The sequence below is a fragment of the Sorghum bicolor genome, chromosome 1, assembly GCF_000003195.3.
Source record: "Sorghum bicolor cultivar BTx623 chromosome 1, Sorghum_bicolor_NCBIv3, whole genome shotgun sequence".
NCBI classification, from domain to species: Eukaryota; Viridiplantae; Streptophyta; class Magnoliopsida; order Poales; family Poaceae; genus Sorghum; species Sorghum bicolor.
Window position 1 is genome coordinate 2,147,770 of NC_012870.2, and position 18,423 is coordinate 2,166,192.

Consider the following 18,423-nt stretch of genomic DNA (forward strand, 5'->3'; position numbering starts at 1 on the left):
TTAGAGTTTGGGGAGGAAAATCGTACTATGACGATAGTATATAGTTTTTTTTTGGAGGAAACGATAGTATATAGTTTAGATTGGTAGAGAAGGGATGGGTTGGGCTGAATTACGAACGGGTTTGGGCCCAAAAAGGTCATACCCCTCGTAATATATTTATCACAAAATGCCAGAACACCGTGCAGCTTTCTTCGGTCTTCGCCGTCGCGCCGACGAGCCACCGACAGACTTGCGTACGAGGTTGTGCAGATGCAGAGAGTATGGTGGCATCTGGCATGCAGCAGGCACGCAGACCATGAAACTGTCCATTATTTCCAAAAGTTTTTTTTATTTTGAGGGAACTATTTCCAAAAGTTTTCAGAAAGAAGAACGAATTATCTTCGTCTTAGCGCGCACTCAGCACTTGAGCTGTGCAGCAGCATGGGTGTGATATGTAGCCTGATGCCGGTCAGGATTCTGGTGAAAGCATGGCGTATTTTCAGTTACCTTTTGGACTATGCTGATAGATAGCTGAATGGGGTTATATTTTCCAGCTGCGATCGTCCGTTTTCCTTGGAGGACAAAATTTGGACTTGCAAATAAAGCAACCACTAGCTACTGTCGTCTATGCCTGCAACTCCGACCCCTCGTGCGCGCGCACGAATCCATGCATCATGACAGATTGACCGCGCTAGCTAGCCAATTTTCCAAACATTTTCAGAGAGAAAACGCATGCTTCTCTTTCTGTCTCGCCAACTTACGATATGTCGTTGCCCATTTGCAGTTCATGCAGGAGAGCTAGCTAGCTTTGCAGGTCGATCGTCCGTGGACCATACATTTTTCTCCATGTGAATTCTGCGAGACGACCTGGACGAATTCTGGACGTCCAGGTAAATTACCCACTACTACCACTAGCCAGCCGGCGGTAGTGGGGCTTACTGTCTGTCTTCTCTGGGACTGCATTTTCCTAGCAGTTACTATGAGAGCTACGACCGACCATGCCAACTGATGATGGCTCTCTAATTAAAACACGATCAGCAGTAAGCATTTCGCCTCTCTTTTTTTTTTCCTTTTCGAAAAATCACAGTAAAACTTTTGTCCTTCGTCTCCAGTCTGGCAGTCTCGAAATGCTTGCTGAAGCACACACTCTAGTATGCCACTGGAAACTTGGAAAGGATGGTGGTAGAGGGTTGGTGAGGATTGTGAGTGCGCTAGTACTTTGATATCTGATCCAGCTCCGGCAGACACGCGTGCCGGTAATGTTTAATATGGCTTTTCTCCAATTTTGTTGGCGGTGCTAATACTCCTTCGGTTAACAACAGAGGTCGTCTACTCATCTCTATTTTTTTTTCTGAAGAGAGGAGGAAATCCTACTATAAATCTTATTCCTGTATACCAAAACTATCTCCTCAACAGGCCATGTCATCTCAAAACCTACCACCATCGAAAAAACGGTTTCCTGCACGATTGCCTTGTGTGTGGTATAGTGGTGATTTTCAAAGGTGTGAAATCGCATACATGCTTCTCGCTTCTCCAGATTCTTACTTGGCCTTGTTAAGAACTGTGTATGGTATAGTGGTGATTTTTAAAGGTGTGAATTCACATACATGTTTCCCACTTCTCCAGATTCTTACTTGACCTTGTTAAGAAGGTTCATAAACCATATTCCTATATACCAAAACTGCGAAGTCACAAAAAATATATATACCAAAACTGCGTCCTCAGCAGCCACGTCGCCTCAAAACCTGCCGCCATCGAAAAACGGCTCCCTGCACAATTGCTCTATGTGTGGACGTGTGGTATAGTGGTGATTTTCAAAGGTGTGAAGCGTACATGCTTCTCACTTCTCCAGATTCTTAGGCCTTGTTAAGAAGGTTCATAGGCAGATATCCTACTATAAACCTTATTTCTGTATACTAAAATTGTCTCGTCATCAGGTCCACATCACATTAAAATCTGCCGCCATCGAAAAAATGCCTCCTGCACAATTCCCTATGTGTAGTATAGTGGTGATTTTCAAAGGTGTCAAGTAGCCTACACGATTGCTCCTATATCGTTCGCTCCTCTTTTTAGTATAATCATCGTCATTGTATATAGGTGACTTTATATCAAATTAAGGTTGTGTTTGGTTGAGAGACAAGAAGGGATAAGATGAACCCATTCTCCTTTTCTAGGAAGGGATGAGCCTATGTCTTTGTTTGGTTGAGAGAACGAGGACGTTCCTAGTTTATGATTGGTTAGGATGAAGAAAAGGGATAACATGGATACAACTTTTTGGTCTGTTTAGCACCATTATATGGGGCCCCAACTGTCAATCTTTTACCTATTCTTCTTTTTTTTTTGCCTACGCCCACCCAATGGCTCTTGAGTCTCAACTATGCCATCCTAGCCACGCTGCGCGCACCGCACCCACCACTCGAGAGCTGCCCAGTTGGAGCTCGCCCACCTGCACCAAATCTCAGCGGGGAGGATGGACCACGAGTCTGTTGCTCCATCTGCAAGTCCACCTTGCTGCTGGCTTGGGGTGCTAGCCCGCTCCTCCCCTCGTCTCAGTTTGCACTATCTACACCGCTAGCTTGGGCGCGTGAAAAGGCAGGGAACGGAGGAAGACGTCGCTAAAAGGAGGATGAGGTTGTCCCTTTAATTTTTTGGAGGGGGGGCTCCGAATCTAAGGGAAATATTCCCCTCGGAGGCCACCCCATCCTCTCTTGTCCCCAAAACCAAACAACATGAATAGTGAGATCGCCCCATTCCATATCTTCTTATCTCACAACTAAACACTACCGAAGTGATCGTCGTCTTATGGCGCTGTTGGCCTAGCAAAACGTACATGGTGTTGTTAGCCTAGCAAAATGTAATGATGGTTACGTCTACTGTTTGTTTCAGAACATTACTTTTTTTTGAGTAAAACTGGATGGGTTTGCACCCCTACAGTGTTTTATTAAAAAAGGGGAACGTTACAGGTTACAAAAGACTAGAAGAAGGAGAAAAAACAGTTTCCTAAAAACTTAGGAAACGAAAAAGGAAAGAAAGAAAATTGAGCAGGAAGTTACAAGGTAAAGAGCTAAAGAAGACTTGCACTTGCTATCCATTGCTCAATTAGTGGGAAATAGCTTTTCTTGGCCTTTAGGAGCAGCAGTCTCCATCTCCATTCATTCCTGAAGTTGAATCTTGCTGCCTGGAGCGTTGGGACAATTCCCCTGAAAATTTGATCCAAACATTACTAAGGACCTGTTGCATTAACTCTTGAATTTAATAGTCATCATACTATTAAAACATGTATATCAAATTACTCTGTAAATTTTACAATAGCTGCGGCTGCGTAGCTGCAGCCGACTGTTCCGAACATGCCCGTTACCGATTTGTTAAATGATTATATCAAAGTATATATATATATATATATATATATATATATACCCTTGACCAAAATTCTAATCCGTCCCTGGGAAACAAAATCCTTACCGTAAGGCGATTATAATCAGAGTATGCTATAATAAGCGAAAACAACCATGGCTACGGCTTGCTCCGCTATATAAGAAGCTACTGATCGGCGAGCTGATACAAGAGCCCATTGATATCACACGCACTCGATCGGCCATATATATACGCTCTCGTCGTCTCCGATCCACCTAGCGGCGATCGAGCTCTCAGCCAGTCGTCAGCTAGCCTCGCTCCACACCCATCATCGCCGGCGCCGCGGGGCGCTAGCTGCTATATTTGTCCTCAGTTCTCGAGTATCTCTCGCTCCGATCCGTCAGGTGAGGTACATACAGTCCATTGTCCATGCATCCATCGATGGGACACTCACACGTGCGGTAGCTGCCCACTGCTTAAACTGTTGGTTATTTTTGCACTGCCCCCTCCCCTGCGCACGCGCTTGTTTAGCTATAGTTCCTCTTGTTCCCTGCTCACACGGAGATCGAACCATGTCCTGCCGGCCGGCCGGCTTGCCGCGCTCGCTTGGGCTCAGGGCTAGCTAGCTAGCCAGCAGTGGCCACTACTGCGCTTTCCCTTGTCGCATGCATCATCTCATCTGGACTCAATAACGACGCGCCATTGGCAGGCCGGGGCTGGACGCGAGACGCGACACGGAGCAGGTCGATCGATGGCCGGCGGCGGGGATGAGGCGGCGGCGCTGTGCGCGGCGCCGATGAAGGCGACGTCGGAGGGGTTGTGGCAGGGGGACAACCCGCTGCACTTCTCGCTGCCGCTCATCATCCTGCAGGTCTGCGTCGTGCTCGTCCTCACCCGGGGCCTCGCCCTCGCGCTCCGCCCGCTCCGCCAACCCCGCGTCATCGCCGAGATCATCGTAAGTCCTTCTTCTCTTCGATCATCCCCATGCATGCATATGCATCGGCCTCTGTATGCATGCATCATTTGTTTCTTCGAAGAATTATATATAGTATATTATTATAGTCTGGTGGTTCGCTTCTGCAATAACATTATTCCTTAATTGGGTCATCAGTTATGGCAAACCAAGTCTGAATAATTTGTGCCGCCCAGAAAAATGATTAACAGATCTGAATATAATAATAATCGTCATGGGCATATATAGTTTTAATTTTCAAGAACACGTATAGCAAATAAAATTGAATATCTCCAACACACAATCATGGTTGTTCGCCATTACCTTCTTCTTATACACAATATATAGCATGGCACCATTATCTTTTACGTCAACTAACATTTCCTACAAAAAGAAAACAGTGCTTGCGCGTGAACACAAGAAAAAAACAGTAAATCTCGCTCTTTTATTTCTACTACTACTGTAGCATCAACAGTCAGCTGTGTCTATATAGTACTATATTTTAGAATTATATACTGATAAAAGGAACAGAAACAGACAAACAGTACTATACTGGTACTCGCATTACATTACACAATATCTAGTAATACTGCGATCGTCGTCAGCCGATAGCCTTGCTAGCCTTATTCCAACCGTGGACGTAAGTTGTACAGTGACTGAGAAGTCAAGCTAGCTTTGTCTCCATTTTTTTAAAAAAAAACAAATTATATATATTATTTCTAGAACAAAATAGTCAATCTTTGGGCCCCACGATAACTCCGAGTTGCTAGGAAATAATAGCTTAGTTTAGTCATCTTCTCCTTTTACATTTACCTACTTTTGGAACCGTAAAGGGTCTCCTTAATTTATTTACCTCTTACCGTCATGCATGTCCTCAATGCCTATCAGTGTTTGACAAATTAGTAACTAAATCCAGTATATGTTGCATGCCATTGACGAACGACGAATCCTGTATCATATTTGTAAACTATTTCACAGTAGAATCTAGCTACCAGAAAGATTCCTAAAAAAATCGATTATTTACACGTGGACTCAAGCTCTAAATTTGCACCGCTAATAAGAAAAATATGAATTATGAAGCTGAAGTAATCCTAACCTACGCTAACACACCCTACAACAACTTCAAATGCCTTTGTTAAAAAGAAAAGGAGAAAAAAAAAACTTCCAATGTGCATGATGATTCCTGATTCCTCCAGCAAAACTTCATGCAACTGAAGCTCTTCACCGCACACATGTAACATTTGCACTCGCCCACCACACATGTATGCACTTCCACGTGGAATCATATGAACCGCAGAGGATGTGCAGCTGGTGGTAACATTTTGTCAACAGCAACAGGAAAAGGGAGCAAAGCACTGACCAAGGCCTTGTTCATTTTTAATTTTTTTTACAAAATAGAAATAGTAGCACTTTTGTTTGTATTTGACAAATATTGTCCAATCATGGACTAACTAAGCTAAAAAAATCCGTCTCACAAATTACAGGTAAACTGTGTAATTAGCTATATTTAGTGCTCTATGTATGTGCCGCAAGATTCGATGTGACGGAGAGCATGAAAATTTTTGTAAAATATTTTGGGAACTAAACAAGGCCCAACTTCACGCCTAAACCCTAAATCCTTTTTTTTTTAAAAAAAAAGTACTAAACTGACCAACTTCCAAATAATGCAAAGGGTTGACTTTTCCAGTGCGGGGCGTGGCTGAAGTAAGCAAACGAACACGACAAAATATAGTTTAGACAGTTACTTTGATATTAGTATGTTATTTTATGGTCATTATTGTACGTGGCCTTGACTATTTTTCTGTGCATTTTGTCCCTCATTTTTCTACTGCCATACGCACGTGAACCGAGTATTTCCACAGACTTGTTTTGTTGGTTTACCACGAGCGTGTCAGGCACGTCCATCAGTCCATGCACGTATATATCATCTGTCACAGTCTTGACTTCTGGCCAACGGCCCATATCTTTGCGAGGTAACGGCCCATATCTGTTAACTAACAACTTGTCCGTATACACACTTCTACTTTTTCTTTAGCGCCTGTTTGGGCTTTCTCCGTATACAATACTTGTAGTTTTCCTTTTGTCAAAAAAAAAAACAAAAACAAAACTTGTAGTTTTATTTAGTGCTTGTCTGGGTTCCGCTGTGTTTTAGAGCTCCATTCTAAGTTTTTCGGGCAAACACGTACACCTCCGCATGCTGTCCATTAGGAAAAAAGATAAAGTTACAATAATGCTTGATGAAAAGTTTGTGGAACAATCCTAAACAAAACCTTAACATAAGCCATTAACTACCTTTCCTAAGCTTAATAGTACTATAAATTATTAGTTGGAGAATCTAAACAGTGTTAGTTAGTATAGGTCAGCTGAATCCCCAGCTAATCCCAAAACACAAGACACACACATATTGAGTTTGTTCGCTTGTCTAAAAAGATATGACCGAAAATACTATTTACTGATTTATTGTGAAAGAAAAACACTGCTGAATAGTTGACAAATTCAGCAGATAAGCTCAAGCGAACAGGACCAATATTAATATTTAAACTTAGCATCATAGATCAATAATTAGTTTAATAATCATATAAAAGTTTGTGCCACAAAAACGTTACATTAAATTTGTATTTAGAAATTTCTAATTATCAAATGTTTGTTTTCACTAATGTACTATAAAAGAAATCAGAAGTAGAGTATGATCTTGAACTCTGCACCAAGTTGAATCGTGTCATACTTTTTTTTTTAATAAAAGTTAGCAGACAGAACTTTTAGAGTACAGGCACATTATTTCATCCAGACGAACATGCATGAGAAATAAAGTCGCTCGTAGTTTACTGCCACTAACTCTAAATCATTTTGCTATCAACAAGTGGTTCATGAAATGGCCGTGTGCTCACTTCACTGTTGCAATGAATTGGTGGCAATGCATGCAGGGCGGCATCCTCCTCGGCCCGTCGGCGCTTGGCCGGAACAAGGCCTTCCTCAACCACGTCTTCCCGACGGAGAGCCTCACCGTGCTCGACACGCTGGCCAACATCGGCCTGCTCCTGTTCCTCTTCCTCGTCGGCCTGGAGCTGGACCCGGCCTCGCTCCGCCGCACGGGTAGCCGCGCACTCGCCATCGCCGTGGCCGGCATCTCCCTCCCCTTCGCGTTCGGCGTCGGCTCCTCACTGGCGCTGCGCGCCGCCATCGCTCCCGACGCGCCGCGCGGCCCGCTCATCGTCTTCATGGGCGTCGCGCTCTCCATTACTGCGTTCCCGGTGCTCGCGCGCATCCTCGCCGAGCTCAAGCTCCTGACCACCGACCTGGGCCGCATGGCCATGTCCGCCGCGGCGGTCAACGACGTCACCGCGTGGATACTGCTCGCGCTGGCCATCGCGCTGTCGGGCTCCGGCTCGCCGTTCGTTTCGGTCTACGTCCTCCTCTGCGGCGTCGGCTTCGTCGCGGCGGCCACCTTCCTCGTGCGGCCGGTGCTGGTCTACATGGCGCGCCTGTCCCCGGCCGGCGAGCCCGTCAAGGAGTCGTTCGTCTGCGCCACTCTCGGCATCGTGCTCGCTGCCGGCTTCGTCACGGACGCCATCGGCATCCACGCTCTGTTCGGAGCGTTCGTCATCGGCGTCCTGATCCCCAAGGAAGGCGCCTACGCCGGCGCGCTCACTGAGAAGATGGAGGACCTGGTGTCGTCGCTGTTCCTGCCGCTGTACTTCGTGTCCAGCGGGCTCAAGACCAACGTGGGCACCATCTCCGGTGCCAAGTCCTGGGGCTTCCTCGTGCTCGTCATCACGACGGCGTGCGCCGGCAAGATCGGCGGCACGGTGCTGGCGTCGCTGCTGATGCGCGTGCCGCCGCGCGAGGCGCTCGCTCTGGGGCTGCTCATGAACACCAAGGGGCTCGTGGAGCTCATCGTGCTCAACATCGGCCGCGACCGCAAGGTTCTCAACGAGGAGGCGTTCGCCATCCTGGTGCTCATGGCGCTCACCACCACCTTCATGACCACCCCGGCCGTCACCGCCGTGTACAAACCGGCGCGGCGTGGCGCGGCGTCGTACAAGCACCGGACCGTGGAGCGCGGCGGCGGTGGCGGCGAGGCCGACAGCGAGCTGCGGGTGCTGGCGTGCTTCCACGCCAGCCGCGGCATCCCGACGCTGATCAATCTGGTGGAGGCCTCGCGCGGCACGCGGCGGAGCAAGCTCACCATGTACGCCATGCACCTCGTGGAGCTCTCGGAGCGGTCGTCGGCCATCTCCATGGTGCAGCGCGCGCGCCGCAACGGGCTGCCGTTCTCGGGCCGGCGCGGGCGCGACGGCGGCGGTGAGGTGGTGGTGGCGTTCGAGGCGTTCCGGCGCCTGAGCGCCGTGGTGGTGAAGCCGATGACGGCCATCTCCGACCTCAGCACTATCCACGAGGACATCGTGGCGTCGGCGGTCAACAAGCGCGCCGCGCTCGTGGTGCTGCCGTTCCACAAGATGCTGTGCCACGACGGCACCATGGAGCCCGTGGACCGCGCCTACCACCACGCTAACGTCCGCGTGCTCCAGAGTGCGCCCTGCTCCGTCGCTGTCCTCGTGGACCGCGTCCTCGGCGGCGCGGCGCAGGTCTCCGCGCCGGACGTCTCCTACGCCGTGCTGGTCCTCTTCTTCGGCGGGCCCGACGACCGCGAGGCGCTCGCGTACGCGGCCCGCATGGGCGAGCACCCCGGCATCGAGCTCACCGTCGCCCGCTTCATCACGGCCGCGGCGGCGAAACCCAACGCCGACGGCGGCAACCTCGAGCTCGAGCTCGCCAAGGACGAGGAAGCCCTGCAGAAGTACGTCACCTGGGCGCTCAAGTCCGGGGACGGGTCCGTCAGGTATGAGGAGGTAACGGCGGCGGCAGAGCGGGAGGAGTTGACACCCGCCATCAGGACGCTCGGGAGGGGCAAGAACCTGGTCGTGGCGGGACGGTCGGCGCCGGCGCCTGCGCTGGTGGAGAAGAGCGACTGCCCGGAGCTGGGCCCCGTGGGGAGCTACCTGGCGACGCCGGAGTTCTCGACGACGGCGTCCGTGCTGGTCGTGCAACGGTACAACCCGCGGAGCGACCCCACGCGCGAAAGGCCGGCGATGGAGAGGGACGTGGAGGAGGCCGTCGTGCCGTTCCCGTCGTCGTCTCGGTCGGCGGAGTCCGAATCAGAGTCGCGGCACAGCACGTGAGACGCGCGCACGTACGGACGTGGCATGTGGTAGGGTGCTTAGCATGGCACACATGCACGCCTGCGCTCTAGCTAGCTAGCTAGCTAAAAGTAGCTTACTGGTTGATTAGGCCGTCGTGGTTAGTGGTTTGGTTGTGGACCTGGTGACTATTTGTATATATGCAAATAAGTAAAAGGCAGGAAAAGAAGAAACGGTACTGCATAGGTACACGGTATTATACACATATGTATACAGGCTAAGAGAACTGATGAAGGATGTAAGAAGTATAGGTTAAGGTAGTATCCTGTATCCAGCCGGTAGTATTTGCTCAGATCGAGTGGTATTTGGTGAGACTCTATTAATCTTTTGGTAGGTTTCATACTTTCATGTGTAAAATAAGCCGGCGACATGTGGACACATGATTTCATCCACTTGGATCGTGGAAGAGGTGATCAGGGTTGCATGGATGATCTCCTCTATAGTTTTTAGAGAATGCTAAACTAACGTCTTGTTTTAGCACGGCTTTACCTTCCAAGAGTTTTTTTGGATATATATATATATATATATATATATATATATATATATATATACTGAGAAGTACTAGAGAGTGTTCAGTATCAACTTGTCCAACACCCAGAACCACAAAATACTAAACATTACTGAAACATAAATACTGAACGATACTGAATTATGCTCAGTATAAGAGTTCGGTGTAGAATAGTATTCTACACCTAGGGTGTAGAATAACACTTATACGACAACGCAAGTCAAAACTGAGAAAAAAATGTTGAGCAATAATGAACAATGTTCAGTATCATCCAGTCATACACCCAGAACCACGAAATACTTAATAATACTGAAACACGGGTACTGAACAATACTGAATTTTGTTCAGTATAACACTTTGGTGCTACACCTAAGGTGGAATAGCACTTGTGTGTGTGTCTATATATATATAGGGAGAGTATACTCTGTAGCTAGCTACAAAATATGTTATTCTGTAGCCACCTTCATTTACGATAATTTTATATACTAATCTACGATAATATGTACACATATTTACGATAGTTGGGTTACTATAACACATGGGGATATTTATCGTAATGTTATAATAAACCAGTTAGTAAGGAGCTACTTAGTAAACAGGAGTAACTCAACCACTTAGCCGGCTACAGAGTGGATTTTCTAAAACGGAGGGTAACTACCCACCGGAGGGTGGTAGCTACCATCAGCAGTGGATTGTGGACGCGTGTCGTGTCCTCAAAACTAAATCAAACCATCAGTGCTCAAAACAGCATAATAGTATGATGGCAGGAGCCTCTGAAGTTTTTGTAGGTTCCCGTTCCGCACAACACATGCACATGGGGACCAGCTGCTTGGTATGATGGACTCTTCACACACCATTCAGACCGGACAGTGCTCCACAGGCTGCCAATACGTGGATTTGAAATTTCTAGATAATCAAGCTTCAATTGCTAATATTTATTTAACCATATATCTGATTTACAATTTATTTTCGCTATAATATTTCTTATGATTTTATCTATAAAACAAGATCCCACATGCCAAGCGGGTGCATACTGAGTAGTGAAGGCAAGCTCCTGCTGTTATCTGCGCATTAAGCCCGAGTTGGTGTATTCAAAAACTAACTAGCCAAAACTCACATCTTTAGGGTATACCGCATTCGGTGCTGTGCAGGCAGGCCCCCGCTGCTATCTGCGCACAAAGGATGTTGTATCCTGTAAGAAACTGTGAAGACATAACTATTTGATTATTTTTGTGGGCCGGGTAGCTACCACACCTGGCTAGGCAGTTACCACCCGTTGCAGTTGGATATTTCTAATATATATATATATATATATATATATATATATATATATATATATAATGCACAAAGGAGTCATAGCTGATGAGGCAAACACCAGTGGTATTGACGATTCTAATTCATTTATAAAGAGAGAGATGTGAAACGATTTTTTACTAAAATAATGTAAAGCCAGAGATAGAGTCAGTCGATATACTAAATGGGGTCTAAAAACATTGTCATTTCTATCTCTGTAAAACAACCCCCTCTCAAATGTGAAGTTTCAATGCTTCAGCTACTAATCCATGCTTGATTTATATAGAGTGCTATTTTGCTTATGGCAAAGACTGAATACTAAAATAAGGTGCTATGTTCTTTTTTCTATCACAAGTACATTCGGAGATTTGAAGCAGGTACAGCTGTGTCAGTCTCTCGTTCATCCATAGTCGACATTCCTATTATTTCGTTCCATTCTGATTTTCAGTTCAGATGCTTAAATATGATGTAATATCTGGATTTTCTTATGTTATGATAGACTTCTAACACACAGTTTACATGTTTATTTTCATTAATATTGTTTATGAGTATATGCTTCTATCTGATTTTTGAAGACAGCATCCATTTTTATACGAATCCATTTGTTTTTTTCTTTTCAGAAAGATTTTTCCTAATCTTTTGCAGGGTGACAAGAACTGTCCTGGAATAATTACGGTAGTGAATACTTTAATTACACAGTACTAAGCAATCCTGCCTTTATGATTATTTTCCTAACTCTCATAAGTCATAGTGTCTTTGTTTCCAAATGAATATATTTCTTAAATATTTAAATGGTGGAACACTTTAGGCCTTGTTCAGTTTGCAAAAAAATTTGGGTTTGAGTACTGTAGCATTTTCGTTTGTTTGTGGCAAATATTGTCCAATCATAAACTAACTAGGTTTAAAAGATTCTTCTCGCGATTTACAGGTAAACTGTGTAATTAGTTTTTATTTTTATCCATATTTAATGCTTCATGCATGTGTCGTAAGATTCGATGTGATGGGGAATCTTGAAAATTTTTGGTAGTTTTGGGGAACTAAACAAGGCCTTACTTTGGCTTCTTCCTAATAAGAATACCTCTGAACTCTCCACTGGTGCTAGGCTCTAAACTCCAAAGCTGCTGTACATTTCACTAACTCCAAATGCAAGTGAGTTTATCTTTCACCTTTCATATACTCATCAGGTGGGCAGTGCGGTTCCTGAGAATTTTTTTTATTTTTAGCCTAAATTTGAAACATATTTCAAATTTGATCCGCTTTTAAAAGTATTTTCAAAACTAGGCCGTTTCGACCCGCCACCATGCATGGCGGGGCAAAAGCATAGAACCTCGCCATGCATGGCGGCGGAATACTACTGCTGACGTGGCATGGTTTAGGGGGACACCTGCTGACGTGGCTAACACGTGGCGGGGTACGTGGCAAATAGTACGCATCATGGCGGGGTGCTCCCTGATAAAATGGCCCACCCTCTGCTTTCTCTGTGTTTCCTGATGACACTTTCGTTCATTTGTGGTAATTATTGTCTGTAAATTGCACTAATTATACAGTTTACCTGTAAATCACGAGACAAAATTTTTAAGTCTAATTACTTTATAATTAGATATTTTTTATTAAATAAAAACGAAATTACTACAGTGTTAAAATCTAAAAAGTTTTTTGATCTAAACAAGGCCGGCTATAGTGTGTATGCAGAGAGGGTCAGGCTTGCCCATCAAGGTGACGTGACGTGGGAGGCGAAGTGACAGTAGTGTGTGTTGGGCTTTGTTTAGTTCCCAAAAGATTTTGTAAAATTTTCCAGATTTCCCGTCACATCAAATCTTTAGACGTATATTTTTAACTTCAAATAAATTTATTCAAAAATTAGATTTAAATATCTATCTAATGATACTAATTTTATATTATAAAGATTAATATTTTTAATAAATATTTAATCAAAGTTATTTTCAGAAGAAAATAACAGATATTTAGGAACAAGAAAACTACAGTAACGGCACTGTGCGTACAGTGCTGCTGCTGTACAATGCTGTACGTGCTGCTGCTGGCAGCACGCGCGCAGTGCTGTGTGCACGCACATTTACTGTTCTTAAATGTCTATTATTTTTCTTATGAAAAATAACTTTGATTAAATATTTATTAAAAATATTAATATTTATAATATAAAATTAGTATCATTAGATAGATATTGAAATTTAATTTTTGAATAAATTTATTTGTAGTTAGAAATATACGTTTAAAGATTTGATGTGACGGGGAATCTAAAAAATTTTGCAAAACTTTTTGGGAACTAAACAAAGCCCAACACTCTAGACTACCCTCACTTTGCCTCTCGCATCAGCTTTATGGGCAAGCGTGACCCCTCTCTCTCTCCAAGTATAACTAATTTTGTTTAGATCCAAAAACTTTTTAGATTTTAACATTATATCAATTTCGTTTTTATTTAATAAAAAATATCTAATTATAAAGTAACTAGGCTTAAAAGATTCGTCTCGTGATTTACGGGTAAACTGTACAATTAGTGCAATTTACAGACAATAATTAACACAAATGAACGAAAGTGCCACCAAGGAACACAGAGAAAGCAGAGGGTGGGCCATTTTGTCAGACAGGGAGCACCCCGCCATGATGCGCGGCGGGGTTGCATCCCGCCATGATGCGTGGCGGGGTCCACATGTTAGCCACGTCAGCAGGTGTCCCCCTCAACCATGCCACGTCAGCAGTTGTACCCCGCCGCCATGCATGGCGGGGTTCTGTGTATTTGCCCCGCCATGTATGGTGGCGGGTCCAAACGGCCTAGTTTTGAAAATACTTTCAAAAGCGGGTCAAATTTGAAATATGTTTTAAATTTGGGCTAAAAATAAAAAAAAAAATCGTTCCTGACAGCTACTATAACAACAACATCAGCAGTCACCTAATGGTGAGCATGCACGCCATGATCTCGGTGGTTTTATGTACTGCTTGTTCCAGTTTCTAAGCAATCCTGTCATTTTTATTTTGCATAAATGTTTAGGAACTATAAGTATGACTGTTGCATTTTACTTATGGCATCAAACTCTGGCAATTTGAACTCCCTTCTTGGCTTGTGAGGCTGCTAGATCTGGGAGATTCGGCCACCTTAGTCTGGCTGTTTGATCACTTTATGAGGATAGATTTAACTTGTACACAGATTTTCGCACTGCAAGTTCGTTCAACTCTTCTTCTATTCCCCACTTTGTTCTGGCTAACTGGTTTCTAGAAACAACTATAGATTGAACAAGAGCTTGGGACTGAAATAAAAATCAATTATTCTTCAGATAGACAAGGCTATATGTATTGTCTATAATCTGGCAATGATTCTGCCTTCATTCATTTCTCTGGGAGTAATATTGAGACAACTTTTGTAAGTACCTGATCATTTCTGTGCATCCACAATTCCCAACAACATAGGAGGAGGAAGGTGTGCACTTCTGTTGTCGGAATACTGTCAGGTAGCGAGGAGCTCCATAGGCATAGAGCCTATGGAGTGTATAGTGGCGGAGATTAAGCACAGATTGCTGTTGTAGACTATTTATTATGAACGAAATTTGATGGTTTATAAATCTAAACTTTAAAAATCTTCAACGTTGTTCCCGAGAAATATTCCATTGCTGGTGATAATTGGAAAGCCTGACATCAACTTGCTTTCTAACCTGATATCAGAATACCTGCAAGGTTTCAGTCTGTTGTGTATTATGTGTTTAAGCGTGTGTGAAGAGACTTTTTAATATGTGCAGGTTTTATGGCGTGACCTCCCGTGGTGTAAAAGTGAACACCTGCATTTTTTTTTCTCTGTCTCCCTCTCTCAGAAACTAACACCTGCATCTCATTCAAACATGATGCAATAATGCTCTGGTTTCCTGACTTCCTGAATGACGATGGTTCATCAGATTATAGATGGTTGTAAGAAAATTCAGCACTCCACGAACGGAAGAATTTCTTTGCACATGCTAATATTTCATCAGGTTTATTCTAGATAGAGTTCATCAGTCAGGTAGAAAACAGAATCACCTTCACCTCTGGCAGGGCTCTGGCTCGGCGGGTAGCACGCGTTGGCCAGCGGTGGAAGGGGATGGAGCCCGATAGGTGGCGGCCCAGCGACCGAAAGGGTTGGTTCGGCCCGATTGGCCCAGCAGGTCTCCGCTTCCAACAGATCCTCCGCATCGCAACGTGTGAGAGGAGTCCGGGGCCTGGGCCGGGGCCTGGGGATATATATTGCTTGCTATATATTACAAGAAATTCTATGCTCTTATAAAGTTAAATCTCACTAGAGATTTCTGTCAACATACAAGCTATCTACATGAATAATTCACTAGAATTTGTAATTATAGCCAACTAACACATATAATTATGATAATTACCTCTTTATCTACTAACATGCATTAATTAGTTGTCCACATCAATATATCAAACCATTCACCAAAATTAGCTTAAGATAGTTCATTTATATAACTGTAAATATAAGTAGTCTAATTTCTTTTTTAAATTATCTAGAATCTCTACAGCAACACGTAAACTATTCTCCTAGTAAAAACCCCTACACTAACCCCAACATACAGAGGCTCTACTGATTAAAAAAGAGAATCAGTAGTAGTCATCGTCAAATGTTAGTCTTTTGTCAGAGAATATATATATATATATATATATATATATATATATATATATTGCCAAAATTAATATCACATACACGTGCCACAGGTCCAAAGACATGGTTGATGGATCGATGTCACACACATTGCAGCTCTTCGCTCCAGCTTAATTTACTGGACTTGCTTTTACATGCATTAACTATTGCACAACTTTATTCACTTAGCTGATTAGCTATAACTGAAAGTACTGTTCATTGATTTGTTGTGAGTGAATGACTAGCAGATTCGGCAGGTAAGCTCAAGCGAAGAGTCACGTCATCTTGTGCTAGTTCTTCCCTCGTAGTGTTGTAATTTTACATCCGCTAGCTTAAACAAACAACGATTGTAATAGTCTAATTTGATTTCTTCCTTAACGCTCATGCGTATTCAAGAAAAAAACATGTGATAGTGGAATGCCAATAAATTAATCACAGTTCGTACTCGTGATTATCTTCACACTTCTTTTCATCTGAAGCCCCAAGGGCATTTTGATGAATGACGGTTGTTTGCACCAGCACAAATCCCATACTTCCAAGCCAGTATTGATAATCTGATGTGTAAGGATTTCAAGTCAGTGCTCTTCTGAGATAAACAAACAAAGCGCAGGATTTTTTTTGTACGTCTTTGGGGTCTATATCCCAATCTGGTGCATATGATCTTTCAAACCACATTATTGTGACACATTAGGATTTCAGCGAGTAGGTGAATGGTACCACAAGGCTGAAAGTCAGATAAAGTTAAATATGAATTTCAAGATTATTCATGTTTTCTATATGGAGGTTTTCGTAATGGTGGCTTTTCAAATGTAGAAACTATAAGAGCACCTCCAAGAGTTTCCAAAACTCACTTTCGATCTTGATGATTTTTTTGGCAAGATCTTTAAAAAAAAATCTCTCTCCAACTCCTTATCTAAACGCTAAATCTTTCCACATGATCCAATCAAACGAAAATATATGTGCAAGCATCTATCTTATCTCAACTCCCAATCTTTCCACACTTGGGAAAAACGATCTAATTGGACAAAAACAAAAAATATATGCACATATATCCATTCTCTAATCCGGAGGCGGAAGGATGTGGGAAAAAAAAGGAGGAAGAACATTGCAAATATACAAGAGAGGAAAAGTATAAAAGTGACATGGAGATTCGAAAATGGTTTGGGATTCTTAATGCAAAATTGGTTTCTATGTTTTATGAGTGAGATATTGGAAATGATCACAGAAAGGCAAAAAATATGCTTCCTACTTTTTAGTGACTTAGGAAACCCATTAATTTACCAATCCTTTTTTATGGAACTATAGGAGACGCTCTTAGTTCCTAAAAACGATCCGTAAATCAATGAGTTTTCAAGTTGCTAAATTTTTTTGGGATTACCACATGACCACCCCCAAACCACACTCAAGCATGGCTTAGCAAGCCAGAAATCGACCTACCGCCATCCCTAGCTGCCTCAACTGGCCACAGCCGATCATCCTTCCCTAGCCAGCCACAAGCAACCACAACTAGTCGACATCCATCCCTAAACCCTAGTCATGCCACAACCAGTGATAGCAATGGAGGGCCATGCTAGTGGTAGCTACGGTCGTCTAGAGACCTTCAATAGTAGTTAGGGCATGCCAAGAAGGGGAGAAGCCACCCTCCACTTAAGAGCTTGTTCACTTGAGCTTATCTGCGGAATCTGTCAGTCATTCACCAGTGTTTTTTTCTCACAACAAATCAGCGAACAATACTTTCAGCCATGACTTTAGACAAACGAACATGCTTAGATCTTTCCATGTGTATTGATTAATTTTTGAAGTATGGAAACATTAAGAGTTTGAATAAGGAGAGAGAACTTTTTTAACCCTACTAAAAAACTAAAATTAGGAGTTGGTTTCAAGAACTATTGGAGATGCTCTGATGAAACAATATGATCTTCTCAAATGAGAGAATCGGTATCAGATTATGGACTGTAAACTTCAAAAAGGAAGTCACATATGTCGTCTTGGGCTAACAAAAAGTGAAGATCCTTAGACCTAATATTATGTAATGGACTATTTTGCTAGGGCTTCTGCTCCTAAAATTGCTCCAGCTCTAGCTCCACTGTAAAAGTGGCTTCTTTGGTGAAGCCAAAGCGCTTTAGAGAAATGTTTGACAAAATGAGAAAAATATTGAAACACATGTTGTTTGAATGGTACAAGGTAGGTCAACAACACTACAGAATCAACATCCTTGTCATTTTTTGCAATTAAACTTAGATGCCAAAGCTTATAGTAAAGAAAAAAACATCAACACACATACAACAGAGGTTCACGAATTATGGAAGGATAGGGTTAGATCTGTAAAAGAGACAAGCTTGGACTGGATTGAGCACCTTAAAACATTATAATGATTTATTTGATAGAATAGCATGATTGATACATGAAAGCTAGCTGTAGAATTTTGCATGACAAATCTTCCCTCTTGTAATCTCATGATCTTTGTGGAAGTTTTCCATGCATGTATTTCTATTTGAAACAC

The 18,423-nt window shown here is 43.5% G+C and overlaps 1 protein-coding gene across 1 annotated transcript; it reads left to right on the top strand.

Moving 5' to 3' along the window:
- On the top strand, positions 3,457 to 9,757 carry LOC8079694 (cation/H(+) antiporter 19). Its single transcript, XM_002463552.2, has 3 exons — positions 3,457 to 3,737; positions 4,043 to 4,288; positions 7,210 to 9,757. Exons 2-3 carry the CDS (start codon positions 4,085 to 4,087, stop codon positions 9,463 to 9,465), a joined length of 2,460 nt encoding a protein of 819 aa, XP_002463597.1. The 5' UTR covers positions 3,457 to 3,737; positions 4,043 to 4,084; the 3' UTR covers positions 9,466 to 9,757.